General features: G+C 39.3%; 2 protein-coding genes and 2 pseudogenes across 7 annotated transcripts in view; 2 read left to right on the top strand and 2 right to left on the bottom strand.

Moving 5' to 3' along the window:
* SFI1 (SFI1 centrin binding protein) overlaps positions 1–3,176 on the bottom strand; it is a 79,501-nt gene extending 76,325 nt beyond the window's left edge. Inside the window, 1 exon segment of the mRNA XM_036221449.1 lies at positions 3,067–3,176. The gene's annotated coding sequence lies outside the window, so the exon portion shown is untranslated.
* A 67-nt stretch (positions 3,177–3,243) lies between these two features.
* EIF4ENIF1 (eukaryotic translation initiation factor 4E nuclear import factor 1) overlaps positions 3,244–25,552 on the top strand; it is a 40,679-nt gene continuing 18,370 nt past the window's right edge. For 3 of the 6 annotated variants that reach the window (XM_016129537.2, XM_016129541.2, XM_016129542.2), the window contains exons 1-7: positions 3,284–3,438; positions 4,391–4,510; positions 15,189–15,262; positions 17,275–17,402; positions 20,364–20,650; positions 20,929–21,130; positions 24,964–25,139. In XM_016129537.2, the coding sequence (XP_015985023.1) occupies positions 4,418–4,510; positions 15,189–15,262; positions 17,275–17,402; positions 20,364–20,650; positions 20,929–21,130; positions 24,964–25,139 (960 nt within the window). In that variant the 5' untranslated portion in view covers positions 3,284–3,438; positions 4,391–4,417. Of the gene's footprint in view, positions 3,439–3,587; positions 3,738–3,770; positions 3,892–4,390; positions 4,511–15,188; positions 15,263–17,274; positions 17,403–20,363; positions 20,651–20,928; positions 21,131–24,963; positions 25,140–25,552 lie in introns of those variants that run through there. The other 3 variants (XM_016129540.2, XM_016129538.2, XM_016129539.2) reach the window with 3 other exon arrangements.
* LOC118603037 lies at positions 10,568–10,686 on the top strand (annotated as a pseudogene).
* LOC118603396 lies at positions 18,829–18,947 on the bottom strand (annotated as a pseudogene).

A 25,552-nucleotide genomic window follows, 5' to 3' on the forward strand; every position in this document is an offset into this window, starting at 1 on the left:
TTCCACTTTAGCGGGACATAGGAGCCAATCTTTTAAGGACGCCTCTTATCTGAAGATATATGGCCAAGTAGTTTTAAATAATTGAGTGAATTTCAAACTCCTAGTTAACACTGTAATATTTACTTACTGTAAAATTAGTCTTTCTTATAAGAACTTTATATAAATTAAGACATATCCAAGATAATAAATAAGCAAGTATGCTTTCTAAATGATTTGCTGGTGCTTTGTCACATGAATTTACCACTATTAGCTTTGACTAATTTAGAAAGGACTAAAAGGCCTATTTGAGTTACACTGAAAATAGCCGTCAGGAAAGATTAGAACATAACAGTAATATAATAGCTAAGGCAGCAGCACTTACATGTCAAGCTGTTTTAAGTACTTCCCGTTCAAAAAATCAAAGATGTAGAGTGCCAGGTCTAGGCTCTGCAAATAATTAGCTGTATGGTCTTCCACAAGTCCCTTAGTGGTCTTTTTTTTTTATAGTCTTTAACCCGAGTACATGATGTTATAACTGTAAAACTTCATATCCTATTTTCTTGGAACTAAGAATTATCCTAAGAGCAAAAAAAAAAAAAAAAAAAAAAAGCCCTTTTAGAGAGATGACAGTTGAGGTGTAATCCCAACTTTTGACTTGAGGCTGCTCTCACATTTTCCAGGTTTCTAATATTTTCATTTGCTTCTCTAGTGTTCTTGGACTAATTTCCCCAACTCACTGAATCTTTGAGTCCTTTTAGGCCAAAGTGTGAACCAACAATGTGTTCCTAGGAATATTAATCAAGATTCTAGGAATATTTAGTAACCAAGTGGAATAAATCATTTATCTTTCAAGGGATTTCCCACACTGATATTGCAAATTAGTTGCAAAAAGGAGCATTTAGAATTACAAATTATCATTCCTTCCAAGAAAAACAACATTCAAAAGCTACAATGAAACAGGTGTTTGCAAGCATCTAACTTTTGCATGGCCTCATAATAAACTATTACTTTTAGTCCTAGGTAATTGTCTTCTATCACAAGGACAAATTGAGAGGGAGAGGTGAAAAGTGAGACCAAGGTTCTACAAGACATAAAAGAAGAACCTGGTTAACACTCCCCCCATGTAAAGATGTAGTCTAAGTCCCCACCTCTTGAATATAGGCTAGTCTTAGTGACTCCTATCTAAAGAACAGAATGTAGAACAGACAGAATGATTTTGAGGCTAGAAAATTCATCAATTAACTCTCTTGTTCTCTCTAGGTAGTTGCCCTCAGAATCCAGCCACCATGTTGTAAGGAAGCTCAGGCTACACAGGCAATGTCTAAGTGTCCCAGCCAAAAACCACCATCAACCACCAAACGCGAGACATTAGATGATCCTAGCCCGCAGCCTTCTACTGCTTCAGTTGATGCTGCAGGGAACAGAGATTATCTATGCTAGTTAAAACCAGCCCAAATTGCAGATTTGGGTGCAAAATAAATGTTAAGCCACCGAGTTTCCGGGTGATATGTTATGCAGCAATAGATAACCAGAACAGTGTTTTTAATACGTGATGTCTAGTTCCCATAACAAGCTTAAAAAGTAGATACTGCTATCCTTTTTTGACACATGAGTAAACAGGTCCAGAAAAGTGAAATGACTGGCTCAGTTTTAATACTACAGGTCAAAGATCAGGACTTAAGAACTTCAAACGGGCCTTCTCCCCTACTGCATAATGGCAAGGGGATTAGACCATTTCTCCAGCATTATAAGAACCTGGATTCCAAAAGCAATTTGGTTTTTAAAAATAAAAATCATTGTTTGCTCACTTACAATGTGTCTCTGTATAGGCTTAAAAAAAAAAACCCAGCTTTATGAAACCTGAATAAGGCTTTTTACCCACCCTTCCTCATCTCATCTTGACAATAGCCCTGTGAATGGCTTCTTACCAATTTTACAGATGACAAAATCAAAGCTAAGAATAAATGGCCTAATTAATTCTCCACAGCCAGTAGGATGTGGTAGGGCTGGGATGCAAACTGCACCGATTTGCAAGTGTTTCCCTCTGCCTCTTGCCTGCAGAGAAAAGTTGGTAAGAAACACTTTTTATTCAGTATTAGAGGAAAAGAAAAACGTTTTCACAATTGTTTTCTGTTGCCAAAACTCATAAGAAGAAAACAGGTCACTCGCTGTCCAATATCCTGATTTCGTAAGTGAAGAAAGTGAAGCTAAAAGTAGACCCCTTCAAAGGAGACTTTCGATACCATTCAGCGAGAAAAATTACCATTCCCTCCATGCCTATGTATCATTTAACACAAACCCTAGGCGGCCCCACTGGGCAGAAATAGGGTCCTGATAATCCTGCAGAGCAGGCTCACAGGTGATCTCGGTCAAACCTTTCCCGAACGCTCCTCCCCCGCACAAGTTACTCATATCGCTGAGTAGGGGAACATTTGCATTTGTGCCACCTCAGCCAGAGTCTCGGCACTGAGTACTAAGCGTTTGACATTCGCCGTCTCATTTTCACCCAAACACATTCGAACTTCTCCTTCTCATGCAGACTTCAGATTATGAGCAGTACATTTTATAAATTTGTCGCCCTTAGCTCAATCAAAAGCAATCGTGGCAACTTAGCCTAGTAATGCAACAACGCGTGATTTCGTTTACTCATAAATTTACATAAACAGGCCATTTTAGAAAGGATAAGAGTTAAACACAGAGAAGTCAGAGCTTTGTCCAAGATTACAACACTAGTAAAAAAGATGAGGTTCAAGCCCACACCCGGATGGCTGAAAGGCCCGAGGTTCGCCAAACTTAAGACTCGCAATGCTTAAGCGCCCAGGGTTCTCTGCGGGCGCGAACCGTGCAAAGGCACGGGTCCACGTACTTCCAGGTCGCGCCAAGCCGCGGACCCCGGCCCACTTCGTACATGCCACCTCCTTCCCAAGAAAACAGCCTCGCCGGGTGGAAGGCTCCAAGCACCGCCCGCCCCGTTGCGCCCCGCCCCAAAGCGCGCGTGGGAACGCCGCGTCCTCTCCGGGGCTGCCCACGACGACCGCCTGCGCGCACCAGGAAGGGCTCCCGCCACCCCCTCGCCCGGCCTCCTACCCTCTGCTGCCACCTCCAACCCGCCTCCGCCTCCCCGCTCCCGAGCGCACGCAGAGGCCGGCGCCCGAGGAGCGCGCAGCGATGTTTCTCTTTTCCATCCGGCACCGCCACGGCCACCTCACATCCGGGCGCACGGTGGCGAAGGCGGTGCTGGGGACCAGGTGCGTGGGGGGAGTTATTAAGGGGGGGAGGGGGCCGGGGAGGAGGAGGGGCGAAGGGCTGGGCCGTGGTTACGGCGGCTGAAGGGAGACAGCTCGAGCGGGTGGGGGGGTCGAGAGCGAAGGCCGCGCGGAGCAGTCCTCGGACCCGCGCGGGCGGCGGAGAGGGGAGCGACGGCCGAGAAGAAGGGTCGCCGAGCGGCGGAGGCACCGAGTAAGGGCCCGGTGGCGACAGCGGGGTCCGGGGCGCCGCGCGCCAGGGCCCGCAGGGAGAGAAGGGGCGCGGGCGCGCTGCTCCCGGGGTCGCGTGCGTGAGCGCGAGCGCCGGGGCGCGCGCGGGAGGCGGGCAGGGAAGCGAGGCCAGCCGGGCGGCCGGTGGGCAGCGTGCAGGCGGGCTGGCCGGGCCCGAGCCGCCGGTCCAGGGCGGAGGGCGGCGGGCCTGCGCCAGCTCCTACTCAGAGCGCCGGGGCCAGGGAGCTCGGCCTCCCAGCTCCCTCCGGCCCGCCTGCCCTCGTGAGTACTATCCCGCCCTTCCTCCGAAGGAGGCCGCTGGGCCGGGCCTGCGCGAGAGGCCGGGGGTTGAGGTGGCGGCCCGGGGAAGCTGAGTTTCGGAGCTGAAGCCGGCTCTCGCTTCTTCCTTGCCACAGCGCCCCTGACATGTTTACAGGTGCGGCCGACAGGGCCAGGGGCGCTCGGGCTCCGTCCCCAGTTCCTGGCCCCAAGATAACAAGGGGCAGCTGGCGCTGTCCATTGGCAAGTGACAGGCACTTTATTACAGCCCGACTTCCCGGATCACCAGCCCCAACCAGTTTTCTACCTGTCCCCACTTCGGGAAACTTCCCCACTACTACCTCAACGGTCCCCGTGGGTGGCAGCGACTAATCTTGGTTTCTTTTTGCAGTAAAGCTGCTTAAAGGCTATGGGCACCTTCCACTTCTGCTTTCCGTAACCTTTTGATACTTAGAGCATTTTATTTACTAGAAGAGATAACTACCAGTGGCTCTATTTCCAATTGGGTTTTGGTTTATGATTGTTGAGTGAGGATTTGTTTTTTTAAAAAAAGGTAGTCATTTTAAAGAGATAAGAGAATTTCAGTTTCCTGAACAGTCAAGACTTCTGAAAATGTGTTTTTCTCAGTGACAGTTTTGTGTTGATTTATCTTCCAGGTGCAAAGAATTATAGACCAAGAAGCCATGGATAGAAGTGTGGGTGAAACAGAAAACGGAGATGCTTTCCTTGACTTGAAGAAGCAACTAGCCTCCAAATCCCCCCATCGCTATACAAAAGTAGGCTTTGTTACTAATGAAATAGTAATTTTTTATAAATGTGGGGAGGTTAGTAACATTGTGTAGGTATTTCATTAGTATTATCTAATGTGGTAGTGTCATTCTGGCTCACTATATGGACTAAACATTAACTACATTTAGTAAAGCATCGCTTTGAACTTTTTTCTAGACATCTCAATACCCAGAGTTTAAACTAGAATTTGCTTTAATTAACTTTCAAGTGAAGGGAGTATTGGCTCAGATCCCATATGAATTTATAGATCAATATATGTTGGCACACAAATTGTGTAACAGCTGTGTAACTGGTACATTGTTGATTTACATGCTATAGAGTAAGTATTCAAGTTCTGAGATGCTTCACAAAAATCAGTGTCTTCTGTATTGATGTTTCCTTAAGAGGTGAACAGCCCAAAGGAACGCTCTTTGGTGCATTCTAGGTGTTTAGGGTAACCAGATTTTTTAATTTTGTTTTTCACTTGTCATAAATTGGATATGATATCACAAAAGCAAGACTTCAAGTATATTTCTCTTAGCTAAAAACTTGTGATTATAAACTGCATATCTGGATATCTGCTGAATGTTTCTGAAGAGGTTGACAGGGCTCAGCTGTGAATTCATTTCTGGTTCCCTGAAATGCATTGGGCTGGAGGACATAAACTGTTTGGGACTGTTACAGAAAGGATCATGTCCTGGTTGGGCATATTTTCTTAGTGTGGACCCAGTCAAGGACTCTGATGTGGTTATTGTCCCTGGCTTCCCAGGATACTGATTGCTTAGTATTTGTGTATTGGTGCCTCTACTCTTACCTACTTGATGAAATATCAAATGCTGTCAGAATAATATTCATTTTTAGTATTTTTTTTTTAACTTATCTAGAGGAAAAAAAAAATGTTTTCAAGCGTAAAATAGTTCCTGGTTTAATTGCAGTCTTAACAGTCTGTTTTGGCATAACAATTGTGAGTTGATAGAAAGCATTTTCTTTAGATTTGGTCTTCCCAAATGTAGTGCCTCTCAAACCTGAGAGTGCTTGAGTAGTGTTTCACAACTTAAATTCATTACCTAAAATGTTTACAGGTGAATTCTGAAGGGAGAAAGGCTTATTAAATGAAGGGAAACTGATTCTGTTTTTAAAAGCCTATGTAATTTAAACTGTGCCAGCACTTTTTCAATAAAAGTTCTGACTAGTACTCATAGAGTCCTGGCAGGCTTTTTTAAATCACATACTGATCTGAGGGTGGCATATTTCATATTTACATACATCCATCTTTATGCTTAATTTTTAGAAAGATATTACTAGTCTCTGTTAGGGTAGAACTTACATATATCTACAGTAAAGATTAAGAAGCTCAATATTGCCCATTTTTGACAGTCCAACCTCAATTCTGCCAACTTAGATAAATGTGCCTAAAATGGTTTTTAAAAGCATTTTTTAGATAATGACAGTGGAGCTTAAATTTAATGGTCTTCTCTACCAGAAGTATTTGGAAATAGGTTTACTTTCCACTCCACTCAAAAGGATTTAGTTAATGGTAGTTTTAGCATTGTCTTTAGTCAGTGTTAGCTTTATGTTTCTCAACACCAGTAATTTTATGTGAGACTTGAGGCAAATTAAGCCTGCCTTCTTTTAAAGAACGCTTAAAACAATCCTGAGTTTTAAGCATTATAATAAATGGTCCGTTAGTTACACAACTGGAATAATATTTGGGCCTGCCTACTCCCTATCTACATACTGAGATCAAACTATTGGAATAAGTAAAGCATTAATAATATTTCTGCCACCTCTTAATGGGCTAGGAAGTTCAGAAGCAGTAGAAGAAAACTGTCCTCAGTGATTTTCATAAGCGATGTATTCTGTGAACACTTGTAAATGTGCGAAATTTACTACAAGGTGAAAAAAAAAACCACACACACACATTGGCCAGATGAGAGGCTTCTTAATCTTTGACCCTTCTTAGTTTGCCAAATCAGTTTTATGGGATAACAATAATAGTCTGTTCAGAATTTTTTTCCCATGAGGATGGAGGAGTCCAGATCTGTGGCCAAGTGTTTTTCAGGGTGAACATACTAGAGTTTCCCTGTGTTTTCAGAGTCCTTTAGTCCAGCTTGCTTCTTGAACCTTAATGTGTCTGGGAATCACCTATGAACCTTGGTTAAGTGTGAATTATTCTTGTTACGGTCATGGATGGGTTTGAAAATTCAGTTTTTTAACCAGCTCCTAGGTGGTGCCCATACTGTTGGTCCACTGACCATACTTTGAACAGCAAGGCTTTACTATTTCTTGAAGAACCTGATACAGTGTTGATTTTGTCAAGCAACTCAGATGTAGTTAATCCAGGTTCAGTTAGTGGTGTTGTGCTTACGTGACTGTCTCAGGAATTCAAGTTAGAGTCATATTGGGTACTTTCAGGCTTACCCATAAGCCTCAGTGATGATTAATTGGGATGGTTATAAGTGGATTTATCACATACACCTGTTACTTTGAGGGGTTTGAGCTCTTAATTTACAAACCGAGTGAGGTTTATTTTGCCAGGTCAGATTTCTAAGCCTAAAACATATGTTTTGGTAGTATTTAAATGTGCATTTATAAAGTGATTGGATTATGTAGAAGTACTATTGGAGATTAAATGGATTGAAATCTCACCATAAAGACATATATCGAAGTAGTTTTAGACAGTGGTTCTCATAATGTAGTCTTTGAACTAGCATTTAGCATGATCCAGTAACTTGTTAGAAATACAAAATCTCAGGCCCAATCTCAGAGGTAATGAATCAAACTAAGGATAGGGCTCAGCCATCTGCATTTAACAACTCTTTCTAGGAATTCTGCCTCATTCAAATTTGAGAACCATTGATTTCAGAAACATAGGAAGTAGTGGGTGCTTATTTGTGGAAAAACTTTGGGACCCATTCAGCTTTTTCTTATCTTCATCAGAGGTCCTTGTTTACTAGTTCTTAAGGTATAGTACCTGCTATTCTATTAGTGATACTATCTTATGATTGAACTACAAAATGGAAATGCTTTGGATCATCTCATTATTCAGATCCATGGTTTTTTCTCTTAAAGTGAACAGACTGATATCATATAACAAAGCGTACATGCTTTGTCCTGTTTCTCCTTTGCTCCTTATTAAATATTGTCACCCATCTATAGCCATGCTACCCTGAACAAGCCCAATCCCAACTGATCTTGGAAGCTAGGAAGGGTCGAACCTAGTTAATACTTGGATGGGAGACCATATAGGAAGACCAGGTGCTGTAGGGGTAAAAAATAAAAAAAAAAGTAAGGGACCTTGTAAACTGACAAGGTCCTTGCAATCTGTGAGATCAACCAAGGGTTGCCTTGCCTAAAAAATAAAATAAATATTGTCACCTGCCAGTTAGACAGGAAATAAAAGCAGAAGACACTCAAAACATTCAGTTTGATACTGACCAGTGTTAGTCATGCGTGTTAAATCTAAAGAATAGGTATTGGATTATCTGAGCTTACTTTCATGTGTGCTCTTCATTACCTTGACTTGTTATGAATTGGCACTATTTTAACTAGTGTCTGTAAGGATCTTTAAAAGAGGCTACTCTAATTTTTGACTAATGGGCAGTTGATCACAGTGGTACAGCCATGTTTATATCTTTGCTTTAGAACTGTTAAGAAAATAAGCAACTAAAGTGAACTGATTTGAGTAATCCTCCTAGCATTCTTGGAGAGAATCAGTTGCAAGACTTGAAGTCAAGCAAGCCTCTGAGAAAAGAGTAACTGATTTTAATCCTAGGTTGAAATCAGTCAGATGGTCGGGTTTTCCTATACAAAGGTTTCATTTGATAACGTCATAAGTTTCTTGTAAACTGAGTTGAGTAGTAACCTCTAACAGGTGGCATTTCAGTGATACACTTAGCTAAGAACTTCTTAAGCTAGCATAAAAGAAAGATGCCAGTTTATATTGTGGAAGACTGAATTATGGTATGAAAAATCATTATACCGTCTTAGTGTTTCAACTGTTCAGAAAACCTAGCAAACTGGAAGTTCTTAGAGGGGACTGGCTGGCAACACCATAGACACTGTCTTCTGGCTGTTCTTTTCTACCTATTTCATTTCTAAATCATCTTGAAAAGTTAAGATTGAAGGCCCTTGCCATCATAAGTATCCTCTCCTACTCTCTCATGGTGAGAACTTCTAGCTACATAGTCATTTCACAGTTGGAACCAGTCATTTCACAGTTGGAACCTTTAACATAGAAATTTATGGGCAGGGCCTTTGATTCGGGAAAGGAGAGGCTATGAGAGGAGACCAGCTTAGGGGAAGCCTGCCCAGTGAGGTAGCAATTTGGCTTAGGGTTCCCAGTCGTCCCACTGGACAGGAACAAACATAACACTGAGTGGCCGCTGCTGGGAAAGATTGTGCGCCTTTCTTTCTTTGTCCTCTCAAGAGGAGCAGAGGTAAAGAGGATAAAAGGCCTTTGAGCCCTACTGCCTGGTTTAGGATCCCCCATCTCTATCACTTATTTAACCTGTGTGGCCTTTAGCCATGTATTTAGCTTCTCTGAATCTTTTCTTTTGTAATATGCAGGTGGAGTAGTATCTACCTCATAGGGTTTTTGTGGGGAGTAAATGAAAAATGCATATCAAGTGCTTAGAAAAGTGCTGAAAACTGCTTATGACCTAATAAAATAAGGTTGGGGGAGGTACTAAAAGATACCTCCTTTAAATACCGAGTGTAGATCAAGATGCTTATTTTCTAAATCTCAAGGTAACCATCTCTATTTTAACATGAAACCAGAAAGTCCTGTTAAAGATGTCATGCCACCACCCTAAAAATGATTTTAAGTTTCCTTCTAGTATTTATCTACTTAATGTTTACATTGCATTTGTCAGTTGGATAAACACATATTTAAAAGTCAAGGTTTATTTTTGCATTGACCAGGTCAACAGAAAAAAATCGACTTTCCTATTTTTTCCCCCATTCCATTCTTCTTAGTTTCAAATACATTCTTTTAATAGAAAAAAGTCTTTGCATCAAATTAGCCACCATTAGATGCTTGGGTGAATCCAGGTGCTAAGTCCTGCTTATGAACTGCAGGATCCAGTTTAAATCCTGACCTGCCTGTAAGAACTATTCTAAATGGTGCCCCTTTAGCAACAAACCTCATGAATGGGGGGGATGGTGGGACGTTTCCCTTGTGCCCTTATGTTGTTAGTTCACCATTGCCTTGGCTATCATCTATGGATGCCATTACTCCATTGTGATCTATTTTTAAAACTAATCCTTTCAGAAAAGTCATGTAACTCAGTAGAACTTAATATCAGATCAGTCAGCAACCATCAGAGAGTCTGATGGGCCAAACCCAATGCAAGTGGATGTATGGAGAGTAGGGACTGGCAGATGAGGTCAGAGGCAGACCCAACCCAAATGCTGCTCCAGGGACATTTGCCTTCTTTAGGAAGAGCCAGGCACACAGGTAAGGTAATGGGTCACTTCTAGAGTATTTTGACCATTAACAATGAAATAGAACTGGGTTTTTTTTTTTTTTTTTTACAAAATGTGTTAATTATTTTTAAAATAGCTTTCTGCTCTTGTGAATTGAATTCAGATCACAAAAGTAAAGAAATATTCTTTATAGGGAGGGAGCATTTCCAGTTCATAGTGAGCACTTTTCAAGTATTTTTTCTTTAGCTAAAGTTGATTTTCTTTGAAAATATCACAGAGGGGTTCCTTTCCAGGAATAATTGCTAGTAAGGGCTCTTGATGAGGTAGCAGGTTTAAGAACACTTCTTTTGAAAGACTGGAGAGCCTTGGCACCAGAGACAAGAGTCATTTGCCTATGTTAGACACTAAGCTTGGCACACAGAAAATGTTCTGTGGACAGTTATGAAAAGAGAAAACTTTGTATTAACTTAGCTCATGGTTCCTCTCTTCCACTCTCAGGCTGGGATACCATCTTATGCAACTTAAGACTTTGCCAGAAGGTAGCAGAATTAGCTCTTTAAACCCCATGAAAAGGATCTCTTATTTTTGCCTAGGTGGACCTTAGGTCATGAAACTGATTTAAGAAGCCCGGTCCTCTAGTCTGTGGCCATGCTGCCCTGAACAAGCCCAATCTCATCTGATCTCAGAAGCTAAAGCAGGTCAGGCCTGGTTAGTACTTGGATGGGAGACCACTTAGGAAGCCCAGGTGCTGTAGGCCTCCAAAAAAAAAAAAAAAAGAGCCCTGCTCTCCTAATTAATAATTTAGAAAGCTCCGCTCTCAAGAACAATAAGTATAGTTTTACCTGAATGCTTAAAGTTATTCCCAGAAGCTTTATAGTCCAAGAATTTTCCCAGTTTCCAGCTTATTGAAGAAAGTAGCTCTTCATCGTCTTTAGACAGGTGGGTTTTGTTTTAGCCATTGTATTTAGAAGTGTACCCTACCACAAATTGTGTTGCTGGCATAGTTACTGCTGGTGTGTAATTTGTCACTGCTCTACCCTGTTCTCCTGCAGGCCTGTCAAGTTTGTATAGTCAGTCGCTTGAGTATTCACGTCTGGTATATACCAAGCATATACATTCAACAAAGAATACTGGAATAATATCGGAGGGAGGTGGAGGCAGTAGACTAACAATGTTGAACATCTTCCATGTGCTCGTTGACCATTTGTGTATCTTTGGAGAAAAGTCTATTGAATTCTTTTACCGGTTTTTAAATTGGGTTGTTGTCTTTTGTTGAGTTGTACAAGTTCTTTATTCTGGATAATAGAACCTTATCAGATACAGTAGCCCTCTTCCTCCCCCCACCCCCTTATCCGCAGGGGAGGCCTGAAACTTCAAATAGTACCAAACCCTATATGTACTGTTTTTTTTTTCTGTATATACATACCTATGATAAAGCTTAATTTATAAATTAGGCACAGTAAGATTAACAACAGTAATGATAAAATAGAACAATTACAACAACATACTATAATAAAAGATATGTGAATATGGAGTCTCTCAGAATATCTTATCATACAAACAGTGGTTATGCTGGCCAAAGAGATGATTAATATTCCAGGCAGGATAAAGTAGGATGGCTTGAGATTTCATCATGCTACTCAGAATGGCATGTGGTTTAAAACATAAATTGTTTATTTCTGAAATTTTTCATTTAATATTTCGAACCACAGTTGGTTATGGGTAAGTGAAGCTATAGATGAGGAGGGACTACAAATAATGATTGGTAGATATTTTTTCCTATTCTGGGGGTTGTCTTTTCACTTTCTTAATAGTGTCATTTGAAGCGCAAAAGTTTCTAAATTTGAAGTCCCATTTATCTGTTTTTTCTTTTGGTGGTTACGCTTTCATTGTCATAGCTAAGAAACATTGCTTAGTCCAAAGTAGTCATGAAGGTTTACACCTGTGTTTTCTCCTAAGAATTTTAAAGTTATTGCTATTTTATTTAGATCTTTGATACATTTTGAGTTAATTTTAGCGTGAGGTAGAGGTAAACTTACTTGTTTAGAACAGCTTTAGGTTTACAGAAAAACTAGAAACATAGTAGAGAGTTCCTACCCCTCACCCCATATCCATATTATTAATATATTAGTATGATACATCTGTTAAAATTAACAATGTTGATACATTGTTATTAACTATAGTCCATACTTTGTTCGCATTTCCTTAGTTTTAAACTAATGCCCTTTTTCTGTTCCAGGATTTCATCTAGGATATCATATTACATTTAGTTGTCATCTCATCTCCTCATTTCTCTCTGTGAGGCTATTTGTTACCTTTAAAAAAATTTTTTTTTGATACCCACAAATAGAACATTTACTCCTACACTGTGGCTGTTTTAAAATGTTAATCTTTCCCAGTTGACTCCCAAATAAATAGATAACATTAGTTTCAAGAAACAGCTATAGTAGTAAAAGAGAATACCTATCACTTGGGCTCCCTATTATCTTTTGGGTATAAAAATTTCAAACAAAGCCTCATTGTTTAGAAACTTTTGTATATTGAGAATATACATATTTAAGTATGAAATATAGTATCCTTGGTTTACTAGTGCCCTATAGGGTTCTTAGTTTAATATTTGGATTTGAGGATAGTGGAATAAGGGAATATGAAATCTACGGATTGCTTCTAATAGCAGAAAATTGCTTTTGCTTTGCAGTCTTTTTTCTATATTGTGTGTATAAGAATTTCCTATATTTCAACATCCTTCCTTTTTCTACTGGAAAATGTTTTAAGCCCTCCTGTCCTTAGAATTTCTGTATTGTAATATTTGCCAGCATCATAACTATTATTGGTCCATCCACCCCACCACCTTTTCTCCCACCACAAAATTTGTGTCACCCCTGCACGTCTGACACCATATTTACCCTGAAGACTTCACTGGACTCCAGTCTTTCTGGTGATTTCCAGGTGGTATGTCAGTGCTTTGACAGTTTTTTTAGAATTTTCAGCAGTGTCTAGACATTTTCTTGTAATTTGAATTCTATTTTATCTCGGACTTCTAAATTTTTCTAAGTATTTCTAGCCAAAAAAAAAAAAAATCATAAATTTTAAATAAATGCAAAGCCTAATATTCAGACTAAAATGTCATGTGGTTCTAGTGCATTTTGCTGTCATGGAGAAAACCTTAAGCTGCTTCAGGTGTAGGAAGACTGGATGAATTCATGGCATACTTATATGCGATGATTCTTATAGGCTGAGAGAGTAAATCTGTCTCTCCATATTTACCCCAAGGAAAGCAGTGATCAAGGAAGCAGCAAGTATTCTGTTGTGAGGCGTGTGAATGGGGGGTATTGCAAAGATCAGAGCACAGTGATATACGCCTTTTTGCAAGGCAGTTGTTGCATTTTACTAGTACTAAAAATTTGGGAATTGCTTTTTTTACTTCATTATGAGAATGTTTAAATGTGTATGAAAAGGCAACAATATTTGTATATATGCATGTATATGAGCAGATATGTTTATATTAGTGTATAAAAATGTGCATATTTAAGTATACATACATACTCCCTAGTTCTTCTGGAAGGGCCCAAAAGCAAATGAGGATACCCAGTTTCCCAACCTTGGTTTCTTATACCATTCCCCACTTGAAGTAAGATTCTTCAGAAAAATGACTCTAAAGCTAGGACAGGATAGGTTCAAGATAGAAAGTAAAAAATGATGGGGCATGTAAAAAAAAGACATAGCAGCCATCTTGAAGAGGCTCACAATTTGAACACCAAAATAATTATGGACATTAATAAATTATAGATCATTGGAAAAACTAGGAATCTGTGAGCCCATGCCAATAATAGGTAAATAAATGAGAGAGAAGGAAGAGGTTTATATTTAGAGTAGAATGCCAAGTGCTAACTGGTAAATGTGCAGAGAGGCCTAGAGTTAGAAATCAAGATTGGTTTGTTCAAGTATCATCAGTAGATGCTTAACATAGGGGAAAAATTTGTTGACGACCAGGACATTTGGGTGATTTTAAAGCATCTGCCCACAGATTGTGTGTTAATTGCAAGGGGGAAAGTAGTAACTGAACAGTAGAGAAACTGGAGAAAACCTTGACCAAGTGATCAAAGTTAATATCACCAGGGGTAGATGGACATCATGAGTGTTCAGGCGCGACGCTTTGAGATGGACACAACATCTCTTAGGTTAGTATTCTTCTCTAGGGATGGGTAGTCTGAATCTAATTGTGAGGAAACATTAGACAAATCCGTAATGAATAATGTTCTCTTTAAAAAAAAATAAGCTGTATTGTTTAGAAATGTCAATGCCCTAAAAGACAGAAGTTGTAGAAATGTTCCAGGTCAGAGACCAAAGAGACACAGCAACCAGCATCTGATTCTAGACCAGATCCTGTTTTGAAGGCTAAAGAAAGTAATATAGAGGACGTTATTGGGTCAGTTGACAAAATTGGAATCTGAAGGGGTAGATTAGATAAAAATATTATTGATAACTGGTTATATAAAACTGACAGCTCTTCTCAACCAGGTTCTGCTGAAGTAAGCCCTTATGCCCTAAGACATCCATTATATGTAATGGATTCACTTCTTTCCTATGCATCTAATATTGTCCTGGCCAAGTGTAATTTAGGAAAATAGAAATATAGTCACTCAAATCATTTTCTGTAGGGCTTAATTCTCTCATGGAATCAAATAAGAGACTGTGAAAGAATATCCTCATTCTTAGGAAATAGTCACTGAAGTATTTAAGGGTAAGACCATGACTTATGCAGTGTTCCCTTAAGTGGATCAAAAAAAGATATATACAGAGTCCAAATGCTAAAGTAAATAGGGAAATCAGGCAGATCAGATAAATAGTATATGGGTGTTTTGAGTGCTTTATTTTTTCCTAGTAACTTCCACTGTGTGTAAAATAAAACATCTCTTTGTAAATTGGCATCTAATGCATTTAAGAGTAACATTAAATGGAGGTTTTAATATAAGCCTGAAGCTTCCATGCCCTGATGAGCAGTATTGTGGAATATATTATTGGACAGCAATTTATGAGAAAATGTGTCTTATCAAGAAATTGGTCACTGTTATTAGCCTGTTCTGCTTGAGCTTCTTGTGAGAACCTTGAACTGACTCCAGTCCTTTCTAGAGTAAGTCAGGGTATAAGTAAATACAAACTGTGTGAAATGCTTTTAGGGTAGACAATTACTGAAAAAAAATAAGTTGAAAGTGTGTAAAACATTGTTCAAAATCACCATTTGATTTCTCTTTCTAGGAAGAGCTCTTGGATATAAAAGAACGCCCTCATTCCAAACAAAGGCCTTCGTGCCTCTCTGAAAAATACGACAGGTATGGTGGTGGGTTGCTTCTATTTAGCTACATACTACATCGAACTAGTCAATTAAGTGTATTGTTTTGGAGCTTTTTGGTAGAATTACGAATGGGGAGATTTCAAAGGTATTAACATTGGGCTTCAGCATAAATATATGAACATGAATAGCATCTCACTGCATTGTCTTCATCAGTTTCATTATTACTTAGCTTTAAACCATTGATTCAAAGATTTTAGCTGCAAGGGACTCTTAAGGACAACTAAACCAATTCCCTTTCTACTAACTGGTAAAGAAACAAACTAGAAAAGGATTTGGTCAGACACACATAGTCAGAAAGCAGAATTAAGACTTGAACACAAGGGTCCTCACTAAGGTCTTTTCTCTCTTCCAGTGGTTTTTGCACTGTGCTTTCAGGGGTCTTCTTCAAGGGTCTGCCAAGGGTAGGCTGATCAGGAGGATTCTGAGCCTTTTATCTATGCGCCACCATCCAACTCCCCAAAACAAAATAGTCATTCAGGTTAGCCCTCTTGTATATTGGGTTCCTTCAGAAGAGGTAGAAGGGTTTTGTTAGAGAAGACTCTAACTAAAAATGGTCTGTAAATATCTTACAATATCTTACATTGCACTTCTTGTGGTCACCCTAAGACTTAGGTCACTTCTTAAATATCGAGGTAGATGGTTCATATAGGTCCACATTTAACATGAAGCATCTATTATGTTTAATATCTTGGTTGAATAGATATACTCTTCTTTTATATGTAGACTGTTCAGGAGGTTGCTAAATCTGGACTCCTCACCACTTTCCTCTGATGAAAATGATACTTGAATAATGGCTATTCCAGTTAGTTAGGGTTTTTTGTTAAGTCTCAGATAATCTTCCCCCCCCCCCCATTAAACCTGTAAAGCTTTTTATTCCTCAAGTTGAATTTTCTTATTACAACTTTTTTTTCCACATAAAATATTTTGGACACACACATTTGCTTTTAGTCTGAAGTAGAGACATTGTTTCTAGTAATAATATTGAAAGTAAAAGAGAGGCAAGAGCTGCTCATTCTGCTGTTTCTCTTCTCTCAGAATTAAAATTTGTTGGGTTCTTAAACTCTAAGCAATCACAACCATACTAAAACATAGCTGATATTTCCTTTAGTATGAGAAGTTCGATACTGAGAGGTCGACTCAGTTATTCAAGAAATGTTCAGTTGGTACCTGCCACGTGGCAAATACTGTCAAGTGCTATCAAGGACTACCTTCATGGAATTTTGGGTTGTGGAAGGATACAGTCAAATATTCATAAGAGTTTGTCACTACCACCATTACAGGCTGTGAAAGACAAGTGCAGAGTGCTAGTGTGTAGTGCTGCGTGGTCTGATCTGAGGCTGAGGAAGGCCTTTCTACAGAAGACTGAAGGGCATAGCTCAGTAACTTGTCCAGGATGTCCCTGGCGATGATGACAGAGCTACAATTTGGTCCAAGATTACTGGGTTCCAAAGCTCTGCACACTGGACAACCTGCCACCCCCTCATTAGGGAGGGAGAAACAAAATAAAACCCAAACCACACACTTTAGGTTCTTAAGAGCTGTCCGTCCTCCTCATGGGAAAAAGTGAGACTATGCATAGAAATTATGGAAAAAAAAAAACACCACGCATTCCAGGAGTTATTTCTAGTGAGAGAATTAAGGTTCCTCTCCCCCACCCCCAGTAACTAATTTTTAGTAAACTAATCAGTATATATGGAGGATAGGCTTAGTTACTATAATCTATATGCACCCTAAGGTTTATGGTCTGGATGTTTCATTTATACACAGACCACTGGTTTTCAAGTAACTACTGGTGTATTGTGAACAACAACAAAGTATTATTGAATTAATAGTTTTTTCTTTTTCTCCATTTTAACCATTCTGATGGCATCTATGAAGTTTTATATTTGAAAGGGGTTTCCATAACTTAGTATTTGAAGTTCAGAAATTAGACTACATCATCTGGTTCATGGGTACAAGAGCTAATTGTTGGTACCCTTTGACTTGTAGTGATGGTGTCTGGGACCCTGAGAAGTGGCATGCCTCTCTTTACCCAGCTTCAGGGAGGAGCTCACCAGTGGAAAGTGTGAAGAAAGAGTTGGATACAGACCGGCCTTCCCTGGTGCGCAGGATAGTAGGTGAGCACACAGTCACTAAGTGGGGGCAGCAATTTTGGAGACAGTGCTCTTTGCTATGGCTTCATTCTTACCTGTGAGAGTTTTATGCATTTGGAGAAATGTGTCTTATCAGGAAACTGATTTACCAGCTGGATTTCTCCTGATTAACAGAGTAAAATCATAGCTTTCTGGTATAGTAGTAGCAAGTAGACTGTATTAGGCTATGTGCTTTTGAATTGAAAGTACCAATGTCTTTCACTGACATGGATAACTGAGATGTGGTAAGGAGCATAAAGCTGTGCCAGAAATCTGGTTATGCTTAGTCTCATATGAAACTAGTTCTCAGGTATAAATCAGTTTGGCCATCCTTAATTCATAATGGATTATTATCTGAATACAGGGTTTAGATAGGGTTTGAGAATAAAATGAAGTTTGGTCTTCCATTTCTTTACTCCTTTAAACTAGAAAAGATATTGCAGAGTGAAATGGGGGCCTGGCAGTATTAAAATTAGGCAAGGAACTTGTTAAAAGAACATCTTTTGAGATGAGAGGATGACCTATTATAAAACAAATTTGGAACTCAGCAAAGACGATAGGGATGATTCTAGTTTGAGCTATAAGACCTTTCTACGCAGAAGCTATTAGTACCCTTAGTGCAGTACTGTCCCTCGAACAAAAATTTTATTCTAACAGAGTCATTAAAGATGTGCCACAGACTTTGTTAAAATCATGAAAACTTGGAAGCAACCTAAATGTCTAGTAATAGAAATAGGTTGAGTATGTATGACCATGACGTTCAACTATAAAAATGTTAGAAATGTGTTTACCAAGTTATGTATAACTATCCATATTATATTTTATTTTGGAAAAAACAGAGATACTGCGTGGAAATTCTGGAAAAGTACATGCCAAATGTTTTAGAAACTGTTTCTGGTGAGAGAAAAGAGGTTTTTCTCATTTGGACTTATCTTCAGTTTTCTGGTTTTTCTGGGAAGAATTTCTGCATGTGCAGTGACATGTTTATTTTCTTTACATCTTTATTGAGATAATTGACATACGATAGACTGCACATAAAGTGTACCATTTGATGTTTTGATATGTTGTATGCACCTGTGTAACTGCAACTGCAATCGAAGTAATAAGCATTTCCATCACCCCCAAAAGTTCCCTAGTACTCCTATAAATCCTTTCCTCACATTTGCACCCAGATAGGCACTGATCGTCTTTCCATCACTATAAATTTACTTTTCCTAGAATCTAATATAAATGGAATTATACAGCATGCACCTTTTGCATAGCTCCTTTCACTCAGAATAGTTGTTTTAAGATTCACTCATGTTATTAGATGTATAAGTAGCTCCTTTTTGTTGCCCAGTAGTATTCCATTTATGAATTTGCCACATTATGTTCATTGTTGATGGACATTTGGGTTTTTTTTTTTTCTTTATGCCTATAGCACCTGGTCTTCCTAGGTGGTCTCCCATCCAAGTACTAACCAGGCCTGACCCTGCTTAGCTTCTAAGATCAGATGAGATCGGGCATGTTCAGGGTGGCATGGCCGTAGCATTTGGGTGGTTTTCAGTTTTTGATTGTTAACCAAAACTGTGCACATTCATGTACAAGTCTCTGTATGGACATACATACACTCTGTTGTTTCTTGAGTAAATACCCAAAAGTGGAATTGCTGAGTCCTATAGTAGATATATGTTTAACATTTTGAGAAACTGCCAGGCTGGCTATTTTACAAAGTGGTTATACCATTTTACAACAGTGTATGAGAGTTCTACTTGCTCCAGATCCTCATCAGCACTTGAAATGGTCAGTCTTTTTTTATTTTAGCCATTCTAATAAGTGTGCAGTGGTATCACATGGTTTAATTTAAGCTTTCCTAATGACTAATGATGTTGAATATTTTTTCATGTGCTTATTTGCCATCCATGTATCCTCCTTGGCAGAGTGACGAAACTATTTGTCCATTTTTTAATTGGATTTTTTTTTTCCAGTTTTTGTATATACTAGATACAGGTCCTTTATCAGATACGTGCTTTGAAATATTTTCTCCCAATCCATGGCTTGTTTTTGCATTCTCTGAACAGTGCACCAGGTTCTCAAATACTTCGATTTCCTTCTACATTGTTTCCTTGCAACATTGATGATATGCCATAGGAACTTAACTTTGGTTTATATCAGTTAGCATTTGGTAAAACTGGTTTAATTATACATTGTTTCACTTAAAGTTGCAGAACCTATTAGTGACATTAAGTGAGGACTTACTAGATATCCCTCCAAGAGCAGAGGTTTTAAATTTTGCTCAAGCCCATTTTATCTTTTTTTTCCCCATTTATTATTTTTTAAAAAGGACTGTGCTTTTGGTGTGTCTTGCCTAGGAAAACTTTGCTGAAACCCAGTGTCACAAATATTTCTTCCTGTATTTTCTCCCAGAAGTTTTTTCTGTTTTTTTAAAATTATTTTTTAAGCAATTTTTTTACTTTTCAATTAAAGTTAACATACAATATTATATTAGTTTCAGGTATAACTTCTGGAAATTTTATAGTTTAAAAGTTTCACATTAGACCTATGATCCATTTTGAATAATTTCATTTGTTTGTATATGGATATCCCACTGTTCATTACTATTTGTTGAAGAGACACTTTCTTTTTAAGTAGTTACTTTTTCAAATACTGACACTATAGTTTATTAGTTGGCAAAACATTTGCTAATACATAGATAAGGACTTGGTCAAAATCAAAGGGTTGTGGAGACTAATCATGGAAAATCATTTATTATGAAGTATATTGCTCCAAAGAGAAAAATCAAAAGGCTCAGTCTTATTTAAATATGTAATATATGTCTTACTCTGTAGCTATTTTTAGTGGTGACACTTTTCCAATACCCCACCACCACCAATCATGGACATACCACCTCCAAAAAAAAATACCCTTGCTGGTTTGCGTAATTTTCTATTTTTGGCGTCTTTCCAGATCCACGAGAGCGCGTGAAAGAAGATGACTTAGATGTTGTTCTCAGCCCTCAGAGACGAAGCTTTGGAGGGGGCTGCCATGTGACAGCTGCTGTTAGCTCTCGGCGCTCAGGAAGCCCACTGGAGAAAGACAGCGATGGGCTTCGCCTGCTTGGTGGACGAAGGATTGGCAGTGGGAGGATAATCTCTTCTCGGACCTTTGAGAAGGATCACCGTCTTAGTGATAAGGATTTACGGGACTTGAGAGACAGAGATCGAGAGAGGGACTACAAGGACAAGCGTTTCAGGGTTTGTCTTCTAGATCCTTTGGCACCTTGTGTACTTAGGAACTCGATATTCACTTTGTTTATACCAGGTTACTTTGAGATCCCAGATGAACACAGCTCATTCTTAAGCCAGATAGGGAGCAATAGAGAGAGTTGGATGGGGGTGGGGAGGGGATTCAAGTCTATGGTATAGTATCTTTATTGTACTATTGAACATTACTTAATTCATCAAGGCCTTGCTTGGGGTAGAAATGCCTTAACTAGAATCTTATTTTTTAATCTCAATTATGTATTTTCCAGAGGGAGTTTGGGGATAGTAAGCGTGTCTTTGGTGAGCGTAGAAGAAATGATTCCTACACAGAAGAAGAACCAGAATGGTTCTCAGCTGGACCCACAAGTCAGTCTGAAACCATTGAGCTGACTGGCTTTGATGATAAGATATTGGAAGAAGATCACAAAGGGAGAAAAAGAACAAGGCGACGGACAGCCTCTGTGAAGGAAGGTTAGCAAAAAGTTTGGGAGGGAAGCCCACTGTTCTAATATGAGATGCGCTTATAATTGTATATTTAGGAATGGGCGGCAATTGTTAGGAAGTAGCACGTTTTTGATGTTGCACCCTGATTTTGAAACTGTTTCCTAAGTGTAAATTTACTAGGCATATATCATACTGTCTCCTCAACTTGTTCTGCCTGCAGTGCTAAACAGGAACATCTCACATTACCCTGTTACGAGCCCTATGTACATGAAAGGGTTCCCTAGAGATAAGAAATGTGGTAGAAATAATAAGGGGTCTCATTTATTGAGCACATTTTATGTATTAGTCACAGTGGTAAGCATTTTGTCTAATAATCCTACTTTAACAATTCTTTGAGGTAGGTACTTTTATGCCCATCTTACAGATGAGCAATTAGGAACAAGGAGCTTAAGTGACTTGTCAGTGGACACTGAGGAAGTAAGTAATGAAAATTTGAGCAAGATGCTTTTATACTTCAGAGTCCATCTTCATGGTGTTAGATCTTTCTAGGTCAGTTGATTGTAACTTGGCATCTCCAAACTCAATTTTTTTCATCTATGAGATAAGGTTAGGCATCCCCCTTGCCAAACTGAAGAAGCCAGAGCTAAAGTATGAGAGGTGCCTAGTGCAGATTGGGGGTCCCATCGGTCATTTTAATGGCAGTAGCCTATGTTTTAAGTTCTGAGGCTGCAGCTTAGGAAAAGGGTAACCTGATAAAACTTTTAACAGGTGAGCCTCTTTCTTTGTAAGGTGAAGGCAATGCCTGCTTCCTAACTTTAAGGGTTACTTTTAACATTGAGGATCAGTTGCACACATCAGAGCTCAGCCTCTTGTGGACACTTATTCAGTAAGTTCTAGTTCTTTCCACGCTTCAAGTTTAGTTGGAAAAAACCTTTTGGTAGATATCAGGCAACGAAAGGGGAAAGCTATTTTAATACATGAGCGTTTAATCAGTGCCATCTTAAAATTATAAGACTAAAACATTTAAACAGAAATAAGCTAATGGGATTTATGTAGGAGAAAGAAAAGAGAAAAATTATTTTGTCTTTTTTTTTTTTGCACAATCTTTAAGATGCAGTAGACATTACCATTATCTTATTTCCTTCCCTAGGGTGATGCAGGAAATTGATGGGTAACTTGGGGGACTTTGCTATTAAAATGACTTTGAGATATGCCTTTGTCTCATTCTCAACTAGACTAAAGCAACACCAGCAAGTGTGTTCTTTTCTCCTAATGATAAAGATCAGGCTTCTGATGAGAAAAGCATGTTTTTCTTCACTGAGATGAAATCTGAATTTCAGCCATTGTTATATCAACAAGTGGAGGAGCCAAAAGGAGTGAGATGCATCAGTGGTGTCACTTCCTACCTTAGAGATGCAGAGAGAGACAGGCCTAGAAAGAGGCGACAACCAAGACCCTGTCACATAGGTTTCATGGCAAAACCTCAAGTAGAATCCAGGGGTCTTGCTTCATTGACCTCATCAGTTAATTGCAAAAGGTCCCTAGGCCATCCTAGCTACTATACTTAAACAGGTACTCCATTGTTTCATCTTGGCTACAAGAATGAAAGGAGGGGGGAGGGATGATGAGTGCCTTTTAGTCCACTTTTATTTCTGTATTCCACCTTTCCACCGAACTTATGTGGCAGTTCTTGGGAGGCACATGTTGGGAGTATAGCATTGAACAAGACAAACATTTTACTTGCCTGCATAATTTTAAAACATACGTATTGAGCACCCACTCTATACAGGGCCCAATGCTAGATGATTCATATATGGTGGTGAATGAAACAATTTGAATATGTATTACACTTCTAACCAGAAAAAAATTATGTAGAATAAGAAATTGGTTAAAACCCTCCATCAATAGAAAATAAAACTTTAATTTCCATTCTCTCTAATGAAAGTATATGCTTATTCTGAAATATGATAAAACTCGCCCTTAGTTGTGTTCCCTAGGTCCCTGACTTTTGAATCTATCATAAATGGCCAGCTATGTTTGTCAGCTAGTGCATATTCCTCCTTACTTGTGTCCACTCTCAGTTGTCGGGCCCAGTCTGCTTTATAGAGAGCCTGAAGCTGCATAAATTTGCATGTGGGACTCTCTTGCTTCTTGCAAAAGCCATTCATTTCTGTATCTCAACACAGAATTAAAGTGCAGAGGAAAAATATTAAAAGTTTTTTTGTAAATGTATATTGCCATGTATAGACTCGTGTAGCTCAATCTTTAAGTTGGGAAACAAAACTGCAGCAAAATGTATGTTGTTTGTCAGTCCTGAAGTAGGCAGGCAGGTTCTAGTGGGCAAGGTGGGTCAGGGAGAAGCCCTGCTGTAGTGGAAAGGACACAAACTTGGCATTGATTAGGTTATTGTTTACTTTTTTAGGGCTTAGTTTCTTTGTAAAGTAAGAAAAATACCTCTACCAAAGCAGTCTTTTTAGTTTAAATGTCAGTCTTTGGAGGACTAGCATTTGCCTCTGGTGGTTGGCAGTAAGCATGTGCTGACCACTGGAGAGACCATTGTTTCATCCATGGCTCACAAAATCCATCTCACTGGTTACCTTAGGCCCTCAGAAGGCTCAGGGTTCTCTCTGTGGAGGAGCAGTGCTGCCTTACAAACACAGCATGGTGTGGAAGAGCATTGGTGGGCATTCTGGGGTTGGAGCTGCTACCACTTACTTGTATTGAGACCTTGGGTAAGCAAGCCACTTAACCTCTCAATTGTTGTAGTCTCCTGCTTTGCTCTCTGAAGTGTTACTGGAATGATGGCGCAGATGATTGCATTTAACCTCCCTTGTTCTAGAATATCCTGGCTGATTAATACCAAGACCGTGGTTGGGGACTTTGAGAAGGGATGGGTCTAGATGGGACTTTGATGCTTTTTTTCTTGGAGGACTTAATGTCTATTATGATCCTGAAACTGCAGGCAGCTTTTACATAGGTGCTTTTGCAAGGTGGAGATTTGAGAGTTCCTTTCTTCAAAAGTCAAATGCCTACTATCTCTGAGTTTACTTATTTAAAAGGAAGACAAAGATATTTTTATAGCCTAAGGATTTTGCTTTTTGCCCATCCTCTCGCTTTTTAAACATTAGTTCTTGGTAGCTTGACTTAGACCTTACCTTCTCATCCTAACAACCAAACATTACTGAGTACCAGGCACTACAGAGTAAGATGAAGCTGTTTAGAGCAGGTTACCTGCCCTCAACGAGCTTAGTCTCACCAGACAGTTACCGTAATACAGATCAACTGTTACCGAGAAGGCAGTGATCAGTTTTGCAGGGTAGGATAAAAATGAGTAAGCAAGGAAGGCTTCCCATAGAAGGTAACATTTGGGCTTTGCCTTAAAGGTTAATCTATAACCAAACTGTAGGCAAGTGAAAATTGCCCTCGTAGTAGGTTTCACATAAATGCCTTAAGTTCCTGAACCCTGACTTAAAATTGTGGTGCAGATGTTTGTGTGAAGACAGAGTCAAATTAATTTGGTTCCATTTTTAAGCAGTAAGAGACTTGCAAAGATCATCATTTAAAAAAAAAAAAAATCCTATTAGAAAAAGAATCCACTACACTATAGAAGACTCGGAGAATGGGTGAAGGAGGGACAGCAATCCTTCTCCCATCATGTTTGTGTTCTGGCTCAAGGCTTTTTTCTTCCTCTATCTCCGACAGGAAGGGAATTGTTTTACACTAACAAATGCTGTACCAACACAGGTCTGCTTTTAAAGTCATCTGTGGCTCATCTGCACGTGTGATGATGGCTGAGGCCACAGAGTAAGTCTGGAGCAGCTTGCTTGATCGGACTGTTTTTGTCTTGGTTTTACTTTCAGGCCTAGTCGAGTGCAATGGAGGAGTGGCTGAAGAGGATGAGGTGGAGGTCATCCTCGCACAGGAACCTGCTGCTGATCAGGAAGTGCCAAGGGATGCCGTCTTGCCTGAGCAGTCCCCAGGAGAATTTGATTTTAATGAGTTCTTTAACCTTGATAAGGTGCCATGTTTGGCCTCGGTGAGTGTAGCAGCACACTTATACACATGGATGACGCAACTATATGGCTAAATTTGACCTGAGTCTTTAAGATACTATTTTTAACGTATTGTTTTTCTAGATGCTTTAGAGTTTATTTTGTTTTGTTTTTGTTTTGGCTTTTATTCTTAATTTTTAAGAATAAGCTCTCTTTTTTGAAGTTTTGAAGTTTTGAATTTTAATAACTCATTTGAATTTTTGTTGGCTTTGTTTTGAGAGTCTTAGTGGAAGTAACTTAAGTGAAAATTTTATACATGTTAACTCTTTTTCCAGGCTGGTAGCGTTGGACTAAGAATTCATATATTTGAGAACATTGTCTGCTTTAATTTTTAAGTAGTTAAATGTTTGTTGCAAAGATTTACTGCGGAGGTGGATTTTATAACTGATGATTGGTG

Source organism: Rousettus aegyptiacus, unplaced genomic scaffold (genome assembly GCF_014176215.1).
Source record: "Rousettus aegyptiacus isolate mRouAeg1 unplaced genomic scaffold, mRouAeg1.p scaffold_m13_p_5, whole genome shotgun sequence".
NCBI classification, from domain to species: Eukaryota; Metazoa; Chordata; class Mammalia; order Chiroptera; family Pteropodidae; genus Rousettus; species Rousettus aegyptiacus.